This window comes from Sorex araneus, chromosome 1 (genome assembly GCF_027595985.1).
Source record: "Sorex araneus isolate mSorAra2 chromosome 1, mSorAra2.pri, whole genome shotgun sequence".
NCBI classification, from domain to species: Eukaryota; Metazoa; Chordata; class Mammalia; order Eulipotyphla; family Soricidae; genus Sorex; species Sorex araneus.
This window is the reverse complement of record NC_073302.1, coordinates 373366386-373387967: the sequence shown is the minus strand read 5'-3', so window position 1 is coordinate 373387967 and position 21582 is coordinate 373366386. Positions and strand designations below refer to the sequence as shown.

Sequence of the window (21582 nt, the reverse complement as noted above, 5' to 3'; positions counted from 1 at the left end):
TAAAAAGGGGGGAAATAATAAAATAAAAATAACATTCTGAATAAAAAAAAGTAATGTGGAGTTCATGCCCAATTCAATCAGCTTAATCAATGACTGAATAAATAGCAGTACTCCTACATTATTTAAAAAAAATATAAGTATGTTTTCTCCCATATGTGGAACTTAAAGATACAGAGCAAAGTAGCAAAAAGGGCTGAAGGCAACACAACTGGAGAACTAATCCACCAAACTGAGTCAGAGGCATTGCTGAAAAGGAGGGGTATACCGGGTCCTTGCGGGAGGGAAATGGATATACTGGTGAAGAGTGTGTTGGAGTATGTGCACAGGAAACCATCACTAGCAGTATTGTAACTCATAGAACCTCAATCACTGTTAAAAAAAAAACAAAACAAAACAATAAAAGGTAAAGATTCGGGGCTGGAGCGATAGTACAGAAGGTAAGATGCTTGCCTTGCATGTGGCCAACCTCGGTTTTATCCCTGGCACCCCCTATGTTGCCAAGCCCCAAGAGTAGTGATCCCTGAGTGTGTCCAGAGCAAAACCAGTTGTGGCCACAAAAGGAAAAAAAATTAATTAAAAAATACATTAAAATAACATTTATCAAAAAGAGCCACAACTAATGGTGCCCAGGAGCCATACATGCCACTGTTCAGTGGAACAGAGATCAAACTCAGGACCTTGCATATGCTAGGCAGAATTTGACAGTATGGATATCTACTTTCAATGCCTATGTTCTTTCTACTGTTAAATTTCCTTTATTATTCCATAAGTTACTCTGCTTATAATTGGGATGGCCATTAGAAGCACAGCACTCAATCTTTCCTACATTATAAGATTTAAGCTTTACTTGTGCCTAAGTCTTTAATTCATCCAGTTAAATTCTCAGTAAATAGAATTCTGTTGAGGGGCAAACTATTGCTAAATTCTGCTGGGTTAACATAAGATTATGGCTAGAATTTTATCTGTCACCTAGTTTCACACATTATTGACCTCAAGAACCTCAAATTGTGACGTTATTTGGGATGGGGGTCTTTGCGTAGGTAACAAAATTAAAATATCATCAGTATGTACTGTAATTCAACCTATGTGGTGTCTCTATAAGAATTTAAGACATATAAAAATATAAAAATTCCTTTCAAATTTATTTTTAGTGGATCTTTGTGTGTTAGCCTTTCAGTTACTACATGCTTTCCTAAGTATTTCCCAGAATCGAAATTCTCCCAATATTTTCTTCTGATGCTTTTAGGATTTCTTCTTAAAATATGGGGTTTTAAATGCAGTTTAGGTTTATTTTGTTATGTGAGGTATGAGAGCTCATTAATTTTCCTAGAACTCATTATTAAATTGCTATACTTGTCCCTCTTTATCCTAAAGTGAATTCCATATTTCTGATTTAGGACACAGCCAGAGCCTTTTGCCTTTATACTCAAAATACCATTTCAGTCCCTGAGATAAATTTATGGCCTGTTTAATGTACCATGTTATTGCTAACATCCTTCATTTTCCTTGGGGAGTTACAGCAGTAACACAGTGGATTTACAGTGATGGCTTCAGAAACAATGTACAGAAACTCTGCTACTGATAAAGACTGTGCCACTCAGATGAGATTTTCAAATTCCTATCATTTTTTCCACTCAACTCTACAGGTGGTCTTGGACCTAATTTCCTAGGTAAGAAAACAGTCATGGGGTTGGGATATAATTCATATTATCTGCAACCCAACGGATGATGCATATTCTCTACTCAAATCTCTTTGGCATTCAGTGACAATGCAGGATCAAAGTAAACCATCCCAATTTTCCAGACTTTCTGCTGGGTGTGTGTCAGATGATTTCCAAGATCTGCCCATCTGCTCCAGAAATGCTAACGAAATAGTCTGACTCAGAGTATATAACAGGGACCTCTCTCACCAAAGCCACTTTTCATATTGCAAAGCTCCTGTATGGGCCACTCTGTGACCCAAAGTCCCTTTAAACCTCTGAAAAGCCCTGTTCTAAATGGATCACCTTTCTGAGTTTCTGAACTTTGCAGCCTCCCTATCAGACTCCAGGTCTCAAGTTACCAGAACACAGCCACTGAGCCTCAAGACCTACATATGATCTGGTCAACGTTCTCGGCTCAATCCCTGCTCCGTGTTAAGCTCATATAACCCAACTGGAATCTGCCTGTGCATACACTCTAGGCCAGAACAGCTGGGAGGCAGGGGGCCAGTTACAAATTAAATTAGGAGGTGTAAAATACTGTGGGAAGAAAAACAAACCAAGATGGCAAAAAAACAGGTGCCAAAGGGTGTTTGTTCAGGACACCATCACCATTTCAGTTCTTTGTGTATGATCAGCTGCTAAGCTGCATTAGGGAAAATTTTATGCTTCTTTGACCTTTTGATGTCCTCATGAGTAAAAAACACCTGTTGCTGAGAGATTTTCTAAGAGAGGAGCAGATTCTGTTCCCCAGCAATCTCAAGGGCACTACCATTTCCCAGAGTATTTGGATTTAAAGATTATGTCTTCAAGAAACCAACATATTCCTGGGCTAGCTGAATAGGTCCCTTTATTATAATTTTCTAATTTTTATCAGAGGATTAACTATTTAAACCTGAACTTTTCCTTTGTAATAATTTGTTAAATGATATTGCAAGTTTGTATCTGAGTGGTTTGTGATAGTTTTGCATACAGATTTTTCACTCATTCCTGAGGATCAACTATTTAGGAGACTAAAGGAGTGACATTTGTAAAGAAGAGCAAGCAACCGCACTAGCTTCATCAGCACAGCCCGCAGGCAGACACAAGACTGCAATAGGGCCACTAGAAACTATTCTTCACTCCACTCACCCATGCTGGTCACCTGATCAAACCTCTGCACTACTCTTCCCCCTTAAGGGCATTCCCTTTCAGAGAGTTGTTGGGGCCTCTACATATATACATCATTTATATGTGCCTGAAAGTATCTGAATTGAAATTGAGCACATCTGAGGCTCAAACTAGCCTCTGCAGCATAACATTTGTCAGTTACCAGAATCACAGAGCCAGTCCATTACAAAATTACTCCATTAGCCATGACAGGGGTATTCCAATACCCCTTTTCTGTTTCACCTCCTGCATACTGCCATCTTACTTTGTGAAACAGTAAGGGTCAATTCAAATAGAAACTCAAAGGGAGATCTTCTTACAATAAAGCATTATCTTTCCCCACAATTACCTTAAACAGAAGGAATTAGTAAATTCCTTAAAAGCTGTTTTCTATGTACTGACTTCAGACAAGTGTGGTTATAGTGGGGTGTGTGATACTACTGTAATTGGAACCTTGACCTGGTGTAGTCTCCAGCATATTATTAACTATGTGATTGTGGATATCATTTGAAACTTCCTCTGCCTCCTCACAGGCAAGTCTCTTCTAATTCTACCTCACTTAATTTCTTGGTAAATGAAAGTAACTACCTCGTATAAACCACACGGATCCTAGAGGATGTAAGTGCTCTGAGAGTAGCTCAAAAACAGGGCTGTGGTGAATTCTCCTCACATCAGTAAAAAATGTGGTACCACCAGGATAAAGCCTATCTCAGGCACCTGTAAACTGCTAATAAGCACAGCTCTGATGGACTGGACGTGGAATACAGAAAATAATTACATCAGATTTCTCACCCAAAACCACACAAGACAGGGTTTTTTTTTTTAAAAGAATCAATTCACTTTATTCTTCTTAGATTTACATAAGAGATAGTACATATAGTACATAGAATTCCATATATCTAGCTAACCTCATTCTTATTCTCCAGCTTTATAGTTTATAAAGACTTTCATTATTAGTGTACTTATCTAAAATTTCTTATTTAATAGAATAACCGTTGATGGGATTACACAAAAAGCAAGCTCTCAGAAGAGAGTGATAGAGAGAGTCTCTTGCCCGCATGCCTGGCTGTCTTCCCCGGGGCCCCGCGGAGGGGATGGGCTCCAGCTTCCCTCCCCACCCCAAGAAGAGCTCTCGGCGGCTGAAGACCACGGGAACCTAGCTGCAGCCATGCTGGAGGCTCCTCTCTACACGTTCAGACAGGCCTCATGCATGAAGGTACTGGCAGAGGAACCCAGGTGTGTGTAATCTCATCAATGGTCAACACCCAGAGACTTAAAAGCAAGCTCTCAGAAGCTCTCGGCCACGCGATATCTTTAGCCTGTCTCTCCCTCTAGGAGAAACTGGCAATCTTCTGAGTTTCGTGCCCCCATAGGACAGCCTTGCAAGCTCCCCATGGTGTATTCATATGCAAAATCCAATAACAAGCTGGATCTCATTCCCCTGACCCTGAAGAGCCCCCAGTGCAACATCGTTGGGAGGGCCAAGTCGAAATAGACTTCTAAGATCTCCGGGAAAGGACGAAATGAGATGTTACTGAGCCCAGCTGAGAAATTGGTGATTAATGGGATATTGTGATTGTTACTGAAATAGAATAACAGGTCATCATTATTATTACATAATTAAATGCTATAATTAAATGGTATAATTAAACCTCAGGAGTGGCAGGTAGCACAGTCAACTCAGAATTCTATACCAAGTGAAAATACTCTTCAAAACTGAAAGTGAAATAAAGACTCGTAGACAATGAGAACAGAGAACTCAATGGCAGCAGAAACACAACAAGGAATATCAAATTAAGAAATTCTGACAGAATTATATTACCAGATTGAAGAAACTTGAATTGATAGATATACCAAGAGTAGCACAACACATTTGATGGGGTTTAAGGTAGAAGAAAATCAATCTTGATAAAAAATATGTATATATGTACTTTATGTACACACATACACATATATGTGTATGTGTGTATATATATATATATATATATATATCACTGTATCACTGTCATCCCGTTGCTCATTGATTTGCTTGAGCAGGCACCAATAACGTCTCCATTGTGAGACTTGTTGTTATTGTTTTTGGCATATTGAATACACCACGGGTAGCTTGCCAGGCTCTGCCATGTGGGCGGGATACTCTCGGTAGCTTGCCGGGCTTTCCAAGAGGGATGGAGAAATCAAACCCGGGTTGGCTAAATGCAAGGCAAACGACCTCCCCACTGTGCTATCACTCCAGTCCATGTGGTCCAGTCTGTGTGTGTGTATGTGTGTGTAGATATATATATACATCTACACACACATACACACACGTATACAATATATGTATACAAACACACAAGACTCAAACTCTAACAACATGTTAATTATCTCTAATACAGAGAATTATTGGCTCCAAGATGAGATACAACAATTTTTATGCTTTCCTCTAAGGAAACCATTTTGAATAATTTTTTAGTCAATTATTCATAACAGGCAATACAAAATAATTTAGCATATGCCTTTGGGGTCGGCTTTGGTAATGGTGGGAAAATTCGAAATAATGGTGGTGGAAAGGTTGTGGTGGAATAGAAGTTGAAATATTGAATGTAATCAATTACTGTGAACATTCTGAAAACAAAATTTTAAAAAATATTTTAATTGTAAAAATGAATATTAAAAGTTTATTTTAATCACTGTAAGAGATATTCAACTAGTAACATTTACTATAGTGGCTATAAGATATATAAAAATAACAAGCACAATAGGTGTAAAAGAGAAATTAGAAATATAGTTTTGTAACACTATATATTTATGTATAGTGTATATATATAACACTATGTGTATTTATATATGTTTAAGACTATATAAATGAAATATACTGCTATATGTTACAGGTTTTAAAAAAATGAAGCAGAGGTCAGGGCAATAGTATAATGGGCCGGGCACTTGCCTTGCCACATGGCTGACACAGGCTCGTTCAATCTCCAGCAGCCCATGTGGTCTTCTAAGCACCATGTGGAGTAATTCCTGAGTGCAGATCCAGGAGTAGCCCCTGAGAATCACTGGGTATGGAGCCCCTCAAACAACAACAAAACTAAAAGTATACAAAGTATGCTTTCTAATCAACACAGATTGAACTAGAAGTCAACAGCAATGTAATAAAAATCTAACTTTTAGAAATTGAGCACACTTCTAAATAATCCACAGATCAAAGAAAGAACAGAAGTTTACTATGTTTTGAGTTGAATAAAAATGAATATAAAGCACCTCTAAACTTCAGAATGCAAATAAAGTATACTTAGAGGCAATTTTATAGCATTGAATGATTATATTTTAAGAACAACAAAGATTTCAAGTCCATAACTACAGCTCCACCTCAGTAACTAAAAAGCAAGAGCAAATTAAACTTAAATCTAGGAGATGGAAAGAAATAGTAATGCACACAAATAAATAAAACTGAAAAGAGAGAGTTGGGGAGATAGCTCAGCAGACTGTAGCACCTGCCTGGCACATACCAGGTCCTGAGTTCTATCCCTACTACCATGTGGCTCCCCCAGTACCAGTGCATATAGTCTTAGTGGTCCACAGGATCAATTTATTGGTCTTGGGGGTTCCTAGAAATATCAGCCTGAAAAACATAGCTGAGGCCCACTTGGTCTGTCTTGAGTATCAGTGAGAATCACTCCCAGAGCACCACTGGTGAGGCATGCTCATGTTCTCTCTCTCTCTCCCCATACACAGCAGAGCCTGGCAAGCTACCCGTGACATATTCGATATGCTAAAAACAATAACAAATCTTACAATTGAGACATTACTGGTGCCCACTCGAACAAATCAATGAACAACGGGATGATAGCACTACTATACACACACACACACACACACACACACACACACACACACATATGTTACATATTTAAAGCCAAACAAAACCACAGAAAATAGGAACACAGAAAATATCAAGGCAGGTCTTTACAGAGAATAATAAATTTAATTAAAATATAGTCAACTACACGAAGAAAAAAGAAAAAGGACATAAATTACCAGTATCAAGAACAAAAGCAGAAATGATCCTACAAAATATGGATTGTTATAGTAAAATTTTATCAAAGAGTTTGGTAACATATCAGTGGTTTCCGACAGAGGGAATATTTAGCAAAATGTATAAAGATGTCTTTGCTTGTCAGAAATGGAGCGGGGAGTTTTGGTCTTGGACATCAGGTGAGCAGAGGCCTAAAATACTGTGAAACATCCTAAAATGCACAAGATATTCTTACAAAAAAAAAAAAAAACTGTATGTCCAGATGTTTTTATGGTTGAAAACCCCTGACAGATAAAAAAAAATTTCTTGACTTTCATTAACAAAGCTTTCTCAAAGAGAAATAACCTAACTTAATACTATCCATGAAGGACATTTATGTCATATCATCTGTTTATTCTACAATTGGCAATAAGTAATGTCAATTTTACATAACTCTCAGAATTCAGGACAAGAGGGAATACCTTCCAATTCATTTTACAAAGCCATGACTATTTTACTACAACAAAATATTTCAAGAAAGTCAGTGCTCATTATCCTACATAAGTCAGACTAGCAAATGGCTCAAAGGACTAGAGCTTACGCTGGCACGTGGGAGGACTAGATCCAATCCCTGGCACTATGTGGCTCCCCAAGACTGTGGGGAGCAAACACTCCCCAGTCCCCAACCCAAGATTTCTAATAATGGTTCTAATGACCGAAATATAAAAAGGAAAATGAGTCAAGATTACTTGGAATTAATGTCAGGAATTTAAAGTTTATCCAACATTGGAAAATCACCAGTTATAATTCATCATACCAACATAATAAAAATCATTGTTATGTGTCACTGAAAATTGCATATAGGTGATATTCATGTCAAATTTATTATTTTCTGTAAATACATTTAAAATGAGTGTTAATAGTTTAATATTGAGGAAAAAATAATACAGAAGTTTGGAAGCAATATATGAATACAAAGCCCTGATTTTAAAAGAAAGAGAAGTAGAGGATAATCTGGAAAAGTCAAAAAATATAATAACTGATGACATCTATGGAAAAAAAGAGCACAGAAAGAGTCAGGACACACCCTTGTCCAACATTTTGAGGATCTAGAGATTGCTTATTTCACAAAACTAAATATTTCTTCATTCTAAACAGAAATGAGGTAAGGCATAAACATTAAAAATGAAATTTTAAACTTGTCTTTATTAACAAATGTTATAATGATCTACGTAAAACAATCAAATAAGATCTGCGTTTAGCAGATCAGAGTACAAGATTATTATAAGCACTTTTCTTCCTTTGTATATTAGCAATGCACAGTAAGAAGTTAAAATTAAATGTCATTTGTAATTACATTAAAAACATAAAACACTAATAAAACTTAATATGCAAAATGTCATTCAAAAAGACCATAAAGCACCGTGGCAAGAAACTATGCAATATTCATGGATTGTCACTGTCATCCCATTGCTCATCGATTTGCTTGAGTGGGCACCAGTAACATCTCCATCGTGAGACTTGCTGTTACTGTTTTTGGCATATCAAATATGCTACAGGTAGCTTGCCAGGCTCTGCTGTGCGGGCGAGATACCCTCGGCAGCTTCCGGGATCTCTGAGAGGGATGGAGAGGGGCCTACTGCTGTGCTATTGCTAATCATGGATTCGATGATTCAAAATTAAGATGTCAATTTTCAAAAAAATTTCAACAAACGAGGCTATTACATTCATTTGAGACTCAGAAAAAAGTAATAAAAAGTATGGTATTAGTAAAAAATATGTATAAATTCATGGAGAATAAATCCAGAAATCAATTTATATATGGTCAATTAGCACTAAAAATAAGGTGAAAAAGTTACTGGGGGTGGCACACAAAATAAAATTATGGTGCAGAAATAATTGAGCATTAGTACACTGGAAACTCCAACTCATATCTTATACTATACAGAAACTTAAGTCATAGATGGAAGGCAGATCTAAAAATAATCCCAAAACTACTAAACTTCAGAAAGAAAATATAAAATAGTATTGTTGTGATTATGAGTTAAGCAACATTTTCTTAAAAGAATAAAAAGTTTGATCAAAATTACTCTTTGAAAGATACTGTTAGACAAAATTAAAAGATAAATCACTAACTCAGAAAATCTTTGCAGAACACACATTTGACCAAGAATGTTTTCATAATGCATAACTTCCACAATTAAAAAATTTTAAATAGCAAAAATCTGAGTGCAAACTTCACCAACATAGGATATGAAATAACATAGGAAAAATGCCATAATATTATTCATCAGGAATGTTACACATTAAAGTCACAAAAAAGGATTGACATAGCTGCTTAAACCAAGCAACCAACCAAGCAATCACGCAACCAACCAATGTCTTATAATACCAAGTTGAAAAGGAGACAAAAATATAGCAACACTCATAAGTTGCTTGTGGAATACAAAAATAAGACTTACATTTTCCTTGAGAAAGCCTAATTTGATTGCCATAATTTCCTATACTAATTTAGTGTATGGAGTTTTAGTTGTTTTAACAAAAAAGAATTGTGAAAGTGGAAACATTTTTGTTTGGCAGAATTAGTAACTTTTTCGCCTGGAATGACTACCCCCTCAGAACATTTGGGGGAGTCTGTAGATAGTTTTTATTGAAAAACAAAACAGTTTAAGGAAGCAGGAGACGATGCACAAACGCTGAGCTGCGGCGAGGGGCGGAGTCCCTTTCTGCTGGCCACTGGCTGGAGATGGGTCCGGGGTTGATATCAAGGGTATATGAGGCACTGGTTGAACTCTACAAGAAGAAATCATCCAACCCCATCAGAAAATGGGGCGAAGAAATGAAAAGAAACATTCTCAAAGAAGAGATATGGATGGCCAAAAGGCACATGAAAAAGTGCTCTATATCACTAATCACCAGGGAGATGCAGATCAAAACAACCATGAGATACCACCTCACACCACAGAGACTGGCACATATCCAAAAGAACAAAAGCAACCGCTGTTGGAGAGGATGTGGTGAGAAAGGGACCCTTCTACACTGCTGGTGGGAATGCCGACTGGTTCAGCCCTTCTGGAAAACAATATGGACTCTTCTCAAAAAATTAGAAACTGAGCTCCCATTTGACCCAGCAATACCACTACTGGGAAAATACCCCAAAGAAGCAAAAAAGTATAGTCGAGATGACACCTCCACTTATATGTTCATTGCAGCACTGTTTACAATAGCCAGAATCTGGAAAAAGCCCGAGTGCCCGAGAACAGATGACTGGTTGAAGAAACTTTGGTACATCTATACAATGGAATACTATGCAGCTGTTAGAAAAAATGAAGTCATGAACTTTGCATATAAGTGAATCAACATGGAAAGTATCATGCTAAGTGAAATGAGTCAGAAAGAGAGAGACAAACATAGAAAGATTGCACTCATCTGTGGAATATAAAATAACAGAATAGGAGACTAATATCCAAGAATAGTAAAAATAAGTACCAGTAGATTGGCTCCATGGCTTGGAAGCTGGTCTCACTTGCTGGGGAAAAAGGCAGCTCACATAGAGAAGGGAACACCAAGTAAAATGTGGTTGGAGATCCCGCTCGGGAAGGGAGATGTGTGCTGAAAGTAGACTAAGAGACTGAACACAATGGCCACTCAATACCCCTATTGCAAACCACAACACCCAATTGGAGAGTGAGAGAGATCAAAAGGGAATACCCTGCCACAGAGGCAGGGTGGGGTGGGGGGGGGGGGAGATGGGATTGGGGGGGGAGGGATACTGGGTTTATTGGTGGTGGAGAATGGGCACTGGTGGAGGGATGTTTGTGAACATTGTATGAGGGAAAAACAAATTCTAAAATATGTGAATCTAAAATGTCAGTATCTGTACCCTCATTGTGATTCACTAATTAAAGAATAAAATAAAAAAATTTTAAAAAAAAGAAAAACAAAACAAAACTTTACTTAGGAAAGTGTGAGAGGAAAGAGAGGAATACATGCTCAAGTGAGAATGCAGGCTTGGAAAAAGCCAGAAAATCAACCTAAGTTTTTAAGAGAGTCCAAGTATTTTTCCAGACCCAAATTATTGAATCTCGCTTGACCAAGAATTTACTTTGATTAGCAAAATAATATAAAACCTTCTACCTTTACTATCAAATTATTAAAACAGGGTCTTAGCATTTTTCTTGTTATTTGATAAGTTACACTTTTGTTTCTAGCATCTTAGCCATCTAGGCCATAAACTTAAAGAATGGTTAATTTTACTCACTTTCTTCAGTAAATATCTGAGTTTCCTTAAATAGGTTCTAATCTTTCCCAGGGGACTTTCTACTTTCTGAAAATTATTTTGTTTCCTTATTTTATGTACTTGGGTCTATATAATCAAAATAGGAGGAACTCCATTAAATGTGGTATTTTATTATTATGTATCCATAGAGGAAAAAAAGATACACAAGTTTACAAACACACATATTTAGAAATTGTTTTCTACTGAGGTAATAAAATAATTTTATCCAAATCCTAGGCAAGTTCGGTGTAGGATAACATGGGGCATGCCTTGCTGCACGGAACTTAGTTTACTTTAAAGCAATGTCCTTTCTGTATGGACAAAGGAAGACAGTTAATGTTATGCTTTGTAACCTAGGAGCCGATTGGCTCCAATATTTACTCCTAGGCATCTGCTTTCTCAACTCAGTTGCCCTAAGTTCCTTGCACTCCAAAAGCAGGGTCCTGACGAGGGACAGAATGGACCCAGGGCAAGCTGTGAGCTACCCTGGCATCGAAATGGGCCAGGAAAAAGTGCCACAATACTCAACTATAAGTTGAGAGCATGGTCATAGACAAATGCTGTCATGATCCAAAAGTAAGGATGAGACCAGGACCCTTCCAGTTAGGAAAACTAACCTGGCATGAGGACTGTAGTCTGGAATACATAGTGAATGTCCTCACTAAGAACCAAACTTTAAGTCTGATATATCTCCTACTGTGCTCATACAGAATGACATTGCTAGAAATATTAGAAGTAAATTTACTATAACTATTTAAGCAGATTACTAGCTCACACCCTGACACACCTTGTATTGATCCCACCCTTGAATGTGAACTGATCTCCTACTAATCTACTTAGATGAGATTTTGTTAATTTCCTGGAGATTAACAAAATTACCCTTCTTTGTTGATTTGTTAATATTCAACCCACCTTTGTGTCACCACCCTATGTAATTTGCTATATAAACTAAGACTATGGGGAAGATGAGGAAACAAGAAGGTAGGGGAGACAGAAGAAGACAGAAGAGACAGAGGGAAGACACACGAGAGGACAAGGGAGAACAGAGAAGACACAGAAGCAGGAGAGAGAAAAGACAGAGAAGACACACGGGAAGACACAGAAGCAAAGGAGACAACACAGACAGAAGACACAGAAGCAGAGACAGAGAGAGGTCGGAAGAGACCAGAGGAGAGACTACAGAGACAGAGACAGAGTGACAGACAGAAGAGAGCACAGTGGCACACACAGAAGCAGAGCACGAGGAGGAGCCGTTGGGATCCGGTCCATACACAGTGGCTCGAGAACACCGAACGAGAGCAGTGCGTGCAAGAGAGAACTGCCCCGAGTGCCCTCAGACAACAGAACAACACGACATATCATCGCATCTCCCCCTCGTGTGCGTGCCGCCTTTGCAATTTTTTACAGTTTGGAATTTGAGCTTAGTGCTAGAATATTTACACCGTATTTCAGTATAAATGTGTATATTTGTCATTTGATTTTAACGGTGATTTTTCATATATTCATCCAGTTGACTGTAGTTCAAATGGTTCACCTAGTTCAAAGATAATCGTTTTAAGAAATGAAGAAAAGTCAGACTACTCAGCATCCTCCAAGAATCTTAGGAAATCAAAGCTTCCAACAAAGCTCAAAGCTCAAAGTAGTCATTCCTGTTCAAAACCTGCAGTTCCAGGCCAGTACTAAATGGTGTAACTGTTATAAACCAAGGAACATTCCCGTCTCAAAACTATCTTAAAACAGAAAACTAATTTCAAGTGTTTCTTAAACCTGTTCACAGTCTCCTAGTTGACAACTTATCTGAATTTTCAATGAAATATTACCAGTTGTACATGTGCAAGTGACAATCACATAATTTGTTATAATTATAAATAACGAAAGATGCTTTTCTTTTACAAGGATGTTTCCCTACATTTGCAAAAACAAAAAAAGCAGGCTTACTTTTACAATTTTATTCACAAAAAATAAGTAACAATACTTACTAATTTGTTGTAGCGGCACTGGAATGAGGGAGATCAGAGAGTATGATGGCAGGAAGCTACTTTCCACAGGAGTAAAAACTTTATTCATGAATTTTTTTCCTGGTACATAGTACCAAAGCAGACAACAGAGAAATCTACTTCTGGCATAAGAAACATTACTGGCACTGGCTCCACCAGGCGGACTGCTTAGGTGAGACCAGTTACTGGCTTGATTGTTTGAGATGTCCTCTGATTTTTAGAATCCATAAGACAGGAAAACAAGGACAACAGAAAACTCACCACCACAAACTAGATAGCTGCTTGACAAAGAGCAGGTCAGACCACAAAAATCAACTTCCAAACACTGCTTCCACAAACTGACAATTAAAGCAATGTTATTCACTTATCAAAATTAGAACCAGACTTTGTAAGGTCCTTACAAAGAATCTGGGTAGAAAAAATAGAAAACAATGGAGCAAGGGTGGGTTTTCTAATTGTTGAATGAGGACCACTAGAAAGAAGGCAGAGTCAAACGGGATGGCTCTCTGTTAAAGGAAAACTCAGACACAGAAACATTTAGGAAGGATCTTTATTTATAAAGAAGACTGCAAAGTAATATTCAGGCTCTGGGAGAACTCACAAAATTAAAAGGACAACAGTCACTGCAATGTGTTTAGGACAAGTCATTTGAAAATAAAATATCCCACAGCTATCAAAGATAATAGCCTCATCACAGGAGTTAAACAGCAATTTTCTCATATAAAGTTCTCATATAAATTTCTCATTCAACTCACATCTTCAAGAAAAATTTGTTTATCTTAAACTGCAAATACCCTTTCCTCCACTTTCCCTTCCCCCCACCATAATTATGGAAAATTAAAGTGAAAAGTTTTTTCCTATCCCTAGCCTTCCCACTTCCCCATCAGCTTAATGCAAAGTGTTCAGTTTACATTTTCTTTACAAATTTTAGATGCTTATAAACACATATATCCAGAACTGACGCCTTTAATCCCTATTTTATCCTGTTTGGGACCAAGAGCACAGATCAAAGAATCTCATCTGGTGGCCATTTTGATCCAAGACATTATTTGACAATATCTGGAAATATTTTTATTATAACTGGGAGTGGGGGTAGTGCCACAGGTATTATCTAGTGAGCAGAGACCACAGATACTGCTAAACCCTACATAGGACTAGCCCCAGAAGAAAGAATTACGCCCCACATGATCATGATATTATGGAGAGCTGAAAGATTTTTGAGAACACCTGAGTTGAAATTCCAGCCTCATCACTAACCAGGTGTGAAAATTGGGGCAATTGACTCAAACGTTGTCCACCTGAGTTTTCCCATCTATAAACTGGAGAAGAAAACAGTACCTGAAACCTTAAAAAGTTGTAATTGGAAATATTATAAACTCTTTCCTCTGGGAATCTTTATTAGAAATACATAAATCAGTTCTTCCAGCTTCTTGAATTTTCAACAGGATAGACCATTTCAAGTACTAAGGTATAATAAATTCTTTATTTTCAATATCATAAATATCAACTTTAATTTTCCAAATTCTTTTGTTTTTGCAAATAATACACTCTTCTTTGGAATTCTTTAAAGATGTGTGTTCCAAATCCTTTGGTTTTTCTATTTCTATATAAAAGTATCACATGATCTTTCCCCTCTTTAATCTATTTAAATACTCTGCTATTTTCACACCTCTAGGAGTTAAGGTTTTTATGCAGGGATAAAACTTACTAAGCTTCTATAGGAGGGGAGGTTTCAATGCAGGGATCAAACTTTACTAACCTGTGTAACTTAGCATTTTCTATTAGCTCTTTTTTTAGATCGAGGTATACAGTTGTGGAGAAGATTGAATACACATATTTGACCGATGTCCTCAGAATTCTGAGAATTATGATTCCCACCATTGCGAAAAAGTATAAAAATGGCTATGTCTAAATTTTATACACAAAAATATGGTTAGTGCTTAACATGTGCTTTCCCTCTAGAAGTGCAGATTTTTTGGTACATGTTAGGTATAGAGTGCCGAGACGATTTACCTTAATAAATTTGCAGGCATTTAGTTCTGACTGAGCTACTCCAGTTGACATTTCACAGGTGTGGTAACAACACAGGGCTGGGGTAAAATTAAACACACCTATGTGACTCCACTGAGAGGAACACTGAGAACTTGTGTCCAGTTTCCTCACACTTCATCCACGTATCCTTTTCCTTTGATGATCTATATCCTCCCTCCCGCATTGTTGGGGGCTGAACCCAGGATTCAGTATGTTAGGCATGTGCTCTGCTATGGAGCTACATTCCCAGCCCTTCATCAACATCCACTGGCCATAACAATTCTTGACATTGAATCCTACCAGCTCTCCTACAGAATAACCAGATGTACAGTATGTCTGGGGGACTTTTAGCACATGGTCCTATTGTTACATTCCAACTTTGATAACATTAATTTAAAATATCACATTCAGTACATTCATCAAACATTGTACATAGGTATAGGCATATGTTGATTAAGCATAATTTTCATTCTATTTAATTTTTTTGGTGAAATACTAGACCCCCAGTTCCTGCATTTTCCCTAAATTAACCAATACTTGCACCTGTCATTTTATATGAACTGATGTTTGGTTCACACTTCAAAACTGGCATTATTATATTTCTCCTTTCCCCTTGCATTTCCTAATTACTCCTCTTTTGATCACGTCAACAAGATCCTTGAAAAGTACATTTCCCTCTCCTCAAAATATGGATTGTATTACTTCTCACTGAGCTGTTTGGTTATTCTGGTATCCATTGCCAAATTCAACTCTATCTTGCTGATATATATATATATATACACACATATATGTATATGTACACATATATATACATATATATATCAGCATAAAGAACTTCCCTTGGATTGTCAATATATTTCACTTTTCCCCCTCCCCTTAGAACTATGATTTCTTTCAAACCATGCTTCTTGATAACATTGTTTTCTAGTTAAGAGGTTGTTACAAATGATTCTGTGGTTAACTAAGTTTGGGAAGTTTGATAAAAAGAAGTCAACAAGGCTTAGTTATCATAGAACTTTTCAGAGTTCTTGATATAACCATTTAAATTGTAAAGAAATATTTCCAAGTTTTGGGTAGTAAGTAAATTTGCATGGGTTACATAGATATAAAACTATTCCTGAGGGACACTGTTGTTATTCATTTTTGAGGTAACAATGGTTTATAATACTACATATTTTAAGAGTACAGGTTCATATCTGTATGTATGATACCACCTCCTGTCCCCGAGGGCTCTGTAGAGAGATCAGTATTTACATGGTCCGAAATTATAATGCAAGTTCCTGGAAGAACTGTAGACATCATATGAAATGTTTAAGAAGCCTGAAAATATTATGACCAATCAAGTATTACAATGCTGAGTACTGAATGAACTGCCATTAGAACAAAAATATTTAAAATATTAGGCAGACTATAAAAAAAACAAATAAAAATTGCTAATGAATTACTTATTCTATGAAAAATTTACATAATCATTTTTATGTGTTAGGAAAATAAAGTTTCTTTAACATTGTGGGAACAAATTACTTGCCTTATAAAAGAAAAAAATTCGGTGTCAAGTCAATAATCACTCATTGACTCATCTAATAAACAGGATCTTAAATTGCTTATTTTCTAAAATGAAAAAATAAAATACTCAGATACTAAAAATAAAACATTCTACTAATTAACTTTAGTAAGAAATAAAAATATATCACTATTACATAAATTCAACAAAAAGATTTGTTAATACTTTATTAGTAATTTCTAATGGACAGAACATAACACAAACCAAATAAAAATTTTAATGTTTTTAGCTCCATAAAAATAACATTCTGATTGTTGTTTATTCTTTGTTGAAGGAAAGTATTGATAGAATAATTAGGCACACAGTTGACACTTATGTACAATGATATGCACAAGTTATCTTTTAACAATTAAAATCCTAAGATGTGCTCTTTATATTTTCCCCTTGAATATAGGAACAAAGCTCCTATAAGCAAAATTTACTAATAACAAAGAAATTTTACAAGATGTGACAATAAAGACTTTTAAAACAAGTCCTTAAATAAAATGATGCAACAACGGAATGTAAGTTGTTGAGTTAAGAAGACAGTTTAAACTTGATCTCAAAACATTAAAAATTCATTTATTTTACAATTACTCAAGTACACATGCATTAAATGAAAATATTGCACAAAATAAAAAATTTTAGACCGTGAAAATTACTATTCTTAATTTAAAAAAAAATGGTTCACTCTGAAAGGACTGACCTGTGATTTCCTCCCCAAATACCAGCAATACAAACTTAAAATGAACAAACTATTTCAGAAATTTTAAGTGTTTTTGGAAAAAAAAAATTAAGGCTAACCAAGTGCATCCATTGGTCAAGTGGCACAATTATTTCCAGCAACTATTCAGAATATCTTAATTGTAGGCAATGCCCATCTAAGTGCTATACTGAAATCATACAGTCAATGTTTTAGATGAACTGTAAGTTAGCAGTGATGGTTTCTAAATAGCTTATGTGTTACCTGAAAAATCAGAAAACTGAAACAAAGAATGATTAATTTTGAAAGTCCATGCCTAAAGGCACCAATGACTTAAAATCACATTTAAAAGTCAAATATCTGAAGACATAAAGCCTCTTCATGTATATATTCATAGATGCAGTAAATGCATTAATGTAATAACTTTAAACATAGTACACTGTACTTGACTTATGGGTTAAATATTTTATACACGGCTTGACCAAGTCATTCAAAAAGTATCACTAATTTTAGTATGACCACAGCTCCCTCTGATGTAAACCATAAATGTGCATAGAGAAGATGCACAACCACTTACACACTGCCATTTGACATTTCTGAGTTTGAAATATATACTCTTTTAAACAAATATCATTTTAAAAACTCATTTATTCAAATAGTTTTTGGTATGATTGCAGTTACCTTGCAGGGATCTGTTATGAAAATCTGAAATCTTGCTTGACCTTTATTTCCCTGGTTAATGGCCAGCATTTCTCATATTATCTAGAAACACTTTTTTCACACCCATATATGAGGATTTTACATGGATTCTTCTGTATAGTATTAGATTTACTCATGTCAAAAATATACTTGAAACAGGCAAGGGTATATTTGAAAATTCATTGCACTTAGAGCCATGCTCATGTTCCCTTCATGTTTACATCCTGGGGCATGGGGAGGGGCGTGGGCAGGGAGACACTGAGAAGAAATATGTTTTTCATTACAGAAAATAAGGACCTTTTCTCATCTGTAAATTAAAATGAAAGGAATTTTCACTTATGTAATTCTGAAGACATGCAAGACATGCTGAATTCATGCATACAATAAGTATGCACAACAGCATTATTAATAAATATGATAATAAAGCTCTAAAGGAACGCTTTATTCTATTAATAGGCTTCACTGTTTAAGTAGAATCTCAGTGAAAATAATATCTTGTTCCAATTTTAAAGCTCCCAAATAACTGGGATACCAATACTCTGTCCTTTTGTCTTAAGCACCCAGATGTTCTTTTAATACCAGGATCTTGGTTCAGTGGTCTGATAAGTAGCTTTACTATATTAAGGTTTTAGTGTTTAATATTTTTAAACTAAAAAGGCTGACATACCCAAACCTTTAATCAGTGGAAGTATTTAAAACTATGCAGAAATTCTGCATACAGGGGATATGAGCTCTTCCTAGATGGACAACGAAAAACAAGAAACTATAGGAAATGCAGTCTTCAAAACTGGAAAAGTTTTTTTTTGTTGTTGGTATAAAATTATTTTAGGGACTTAAATGTATACATTAAGATTTTCGCCAACTTGCTTTAGTTAGTAGAATTTTACATTATGCAAAATATAAATAAAAGCATATTTTAAAAAATATTAGGATCTGTTTTCATTATTTTCATATATGTACACTGTAATAGAATTAAAAATTTGTATGTTTACATATGACTAAAGAAGCTCACTTAATCCCTTGATAGGCTAATTTTGCACTTACCTAAGTATATCTAGATCACACAATTTAAAACTGTACCTAACGATAACTTTAAATAGTGTATTATATTTTTACTTTCATGTTTTTTTAGGACAGAATGTATCTGGCAGTTCTTTGAGCAAATTAAACCCCCTAGTGTATAATCAGTAATCTCAGGATAAAGAAAACTGAAATAATTTTGAAACTTAAATGAGAGCCACCATATGCTTCTTTTTGCACACAAAATGCCAAAAGAAGATGTATGATTGCATATCAGAAGAGCAAAATAGAGCCCTTAAAACACAAAGGAACCAATTAAAATTTTATGCCAATGAATAACAATTCCAATCAAATTGTTTTGATTGGCTTTATTTTAAAATGCTTTGTCAAAAAACTATAATTCATATATTAAATTACTTTATAGTTTAAGGACATTCTGTCATGATCCCCAGACTGGAAACAGATACTCTAAAGAGATTCACCTATCTAATCCACACCATATCAAATATGTGACAAAAACCTATAAAATCATTATTCAAAACAAATTGTTCCAAATTATACATTGCACAGTACCCCACTGTTAAATAAATTAGCCAATTTATCTGCAAACCATTTTGTGCTTTCCTTAGCTCTTACATATACACTCTGGCACTTTGTCACCGCTGGAGAAAGCTGATTAGTTTGAAAGAGACTGATGTCATTCTTGCTCGAGATGGGGGCAGTATCCTCTCACTGTTGCAAAAATATGCACCAAATCATTTAAGACACAGACATCTCTCTGGTAGTGGTTGAATTACAGACAAGGATGAAAAGAATCACAGTCTTATGGATGTATTAATCTATTTTGAGACACTAAAGACTGGTGCAGACACAATAGTATGAGTTAAGCCCCAGAAGATGTCCATAGCATTAGTCTTGGACAAAATGAACACCAGCTTCGTAGATTGGAGGGTCACCTTTTTTGTAAAGAAGGCGCTTGAGTTTGAAGTTTATGTTTATATTTCTGCATCTGCTTTGACCGTGAATGCAGTTTGTTGAAAAGTTCACGGAATTTATACTGTGGAAATAAGGTTTCCAAAAAGCCTTCCAAGAAGACATAAACCATTCTCCTATTTAACTGGTTGTGCTGAAACATTTCAAATACACGAAGAATACCTTTCCTTGTGGTCTCAGCCCCAATAATGTGCTTCAGTTCATCTAAATGAAGAGAGGGAAAAATACACAAAAATCATTAATCAAAGAAAATTTAACACTTAAATGAATGCTTAAAATTAGATACAGTTAATTTCAAAGCAGCGTAACTTAGAAATATTTAAGTATTTGCTATGTAGCTGTATTGCTTTTAGTTCTTCACACAACTTTTAACTTCTCAGGAGGGTCATTTCTGGCCACTCTTCCTACACCCACAGCTCATCCATTACTTTCCCTTTCCTGCGTTGTCATCTCCACGTAATAGCACACTGTGCTTTTATTTAGCTGTTTTCTGTATTCCCCACCAACAAGTTGTAAGTTCCAACAAGGTAAAGTGCACAAGACTGACACACTATCAATAAAAGTTTAACCCCAGTTAGAGATTATTTAGAGCTGCACACTGAGTCAAACTATAGAATGATCTGGTTTATTTAACAGTAAATGATATACATCCTGAACTACTGTTTGTTTGTTTTTCTAATATATTAATTTCATAATTTACCTTTTAATCTTAAAAGGTAACAGGATTGGCTATAAGGCAGAATTAGCTGCAAGTGGGAAATTTTTTTAACAGAATAAAAAGTTGAAATACAAGATTACAGGAAAAGAAGGGTTTTAGGATAGTAACATGTTAACACCGTCCCTGCAATCTGTGTTTTTTAAGCCACATTCAAGAGAGCTACCAGTGGTATACAACAGCAGTAACTAGTTGAAGAGCTCAATAAATATTTCTTTTCCATCCACAATGTGTCTTCAAAGTTATTCATGAACAAAGGAAACAATCAGTTATACAAAATTGTTTCTCTCCTACTGAGAAAAGATGAAAGGAACAAAGTAATACTAAGGAAGCAAGATAGGTATGTTCTCAGGCAGTAACTCAAATTAGACCCACAGAACTCTACCATCGATACATTCCTTGAGACCATATTTTTAAAAATACTGATAATGAGTCAATCAGTTATTTAATCAAATATTTCAAAGTAAACAGATTTTGAAGTAATTCGTTCTCATAAGTGAACTGTTCTTCTTGAAAATCTGATCTATGTTATTCTTTTGTAAATCCTTTCATCTGTCATATATTTTATTATCAATGTTATTCTCAAAACGTTTCCTAGCAGTAAAGAGATATCATTAAAAACATGAGCTTTCAAGTCACCAACTCACTCAGAGCTGAGTCAGAATCCCATCTGTCACTAACTAGCTTTACATCTTGGGTGGCAAACTAAACTTTCTTAGCTTCAGTTTTTCCTTACTTATAAAGCTGTAATAT

General features: G+C 35.8%; 1 protein-coding gene across 2 annotated transcripts in view; it reads right to left on the bottom strand.

Annotated features, from left to right (window-relative positions):
- Positions 1 to 13657: 13657 nt before the first annotated feature.
- The window catches only part of SNX13 (sorting nexin 13), a 131571-nt gene continuing 123646 nt past the window's right edge, over positions 13658 to 21582 (bottom strand). For both annotated transcript variants that reach the window (XM_055131664.1, XM_055131672.1), the window contains exon 26: positions 13658 to 20318. In XM_055131664.1, coding sequence (XP_054987639.1) covers positions 20074 to 20318 — 245 coding nt within the window. In that variant the 3' untranslated portion in view covers positions 13658 to 20073. The remainder of the gene's footprint in view (positions 20319 to 21582) is intronic.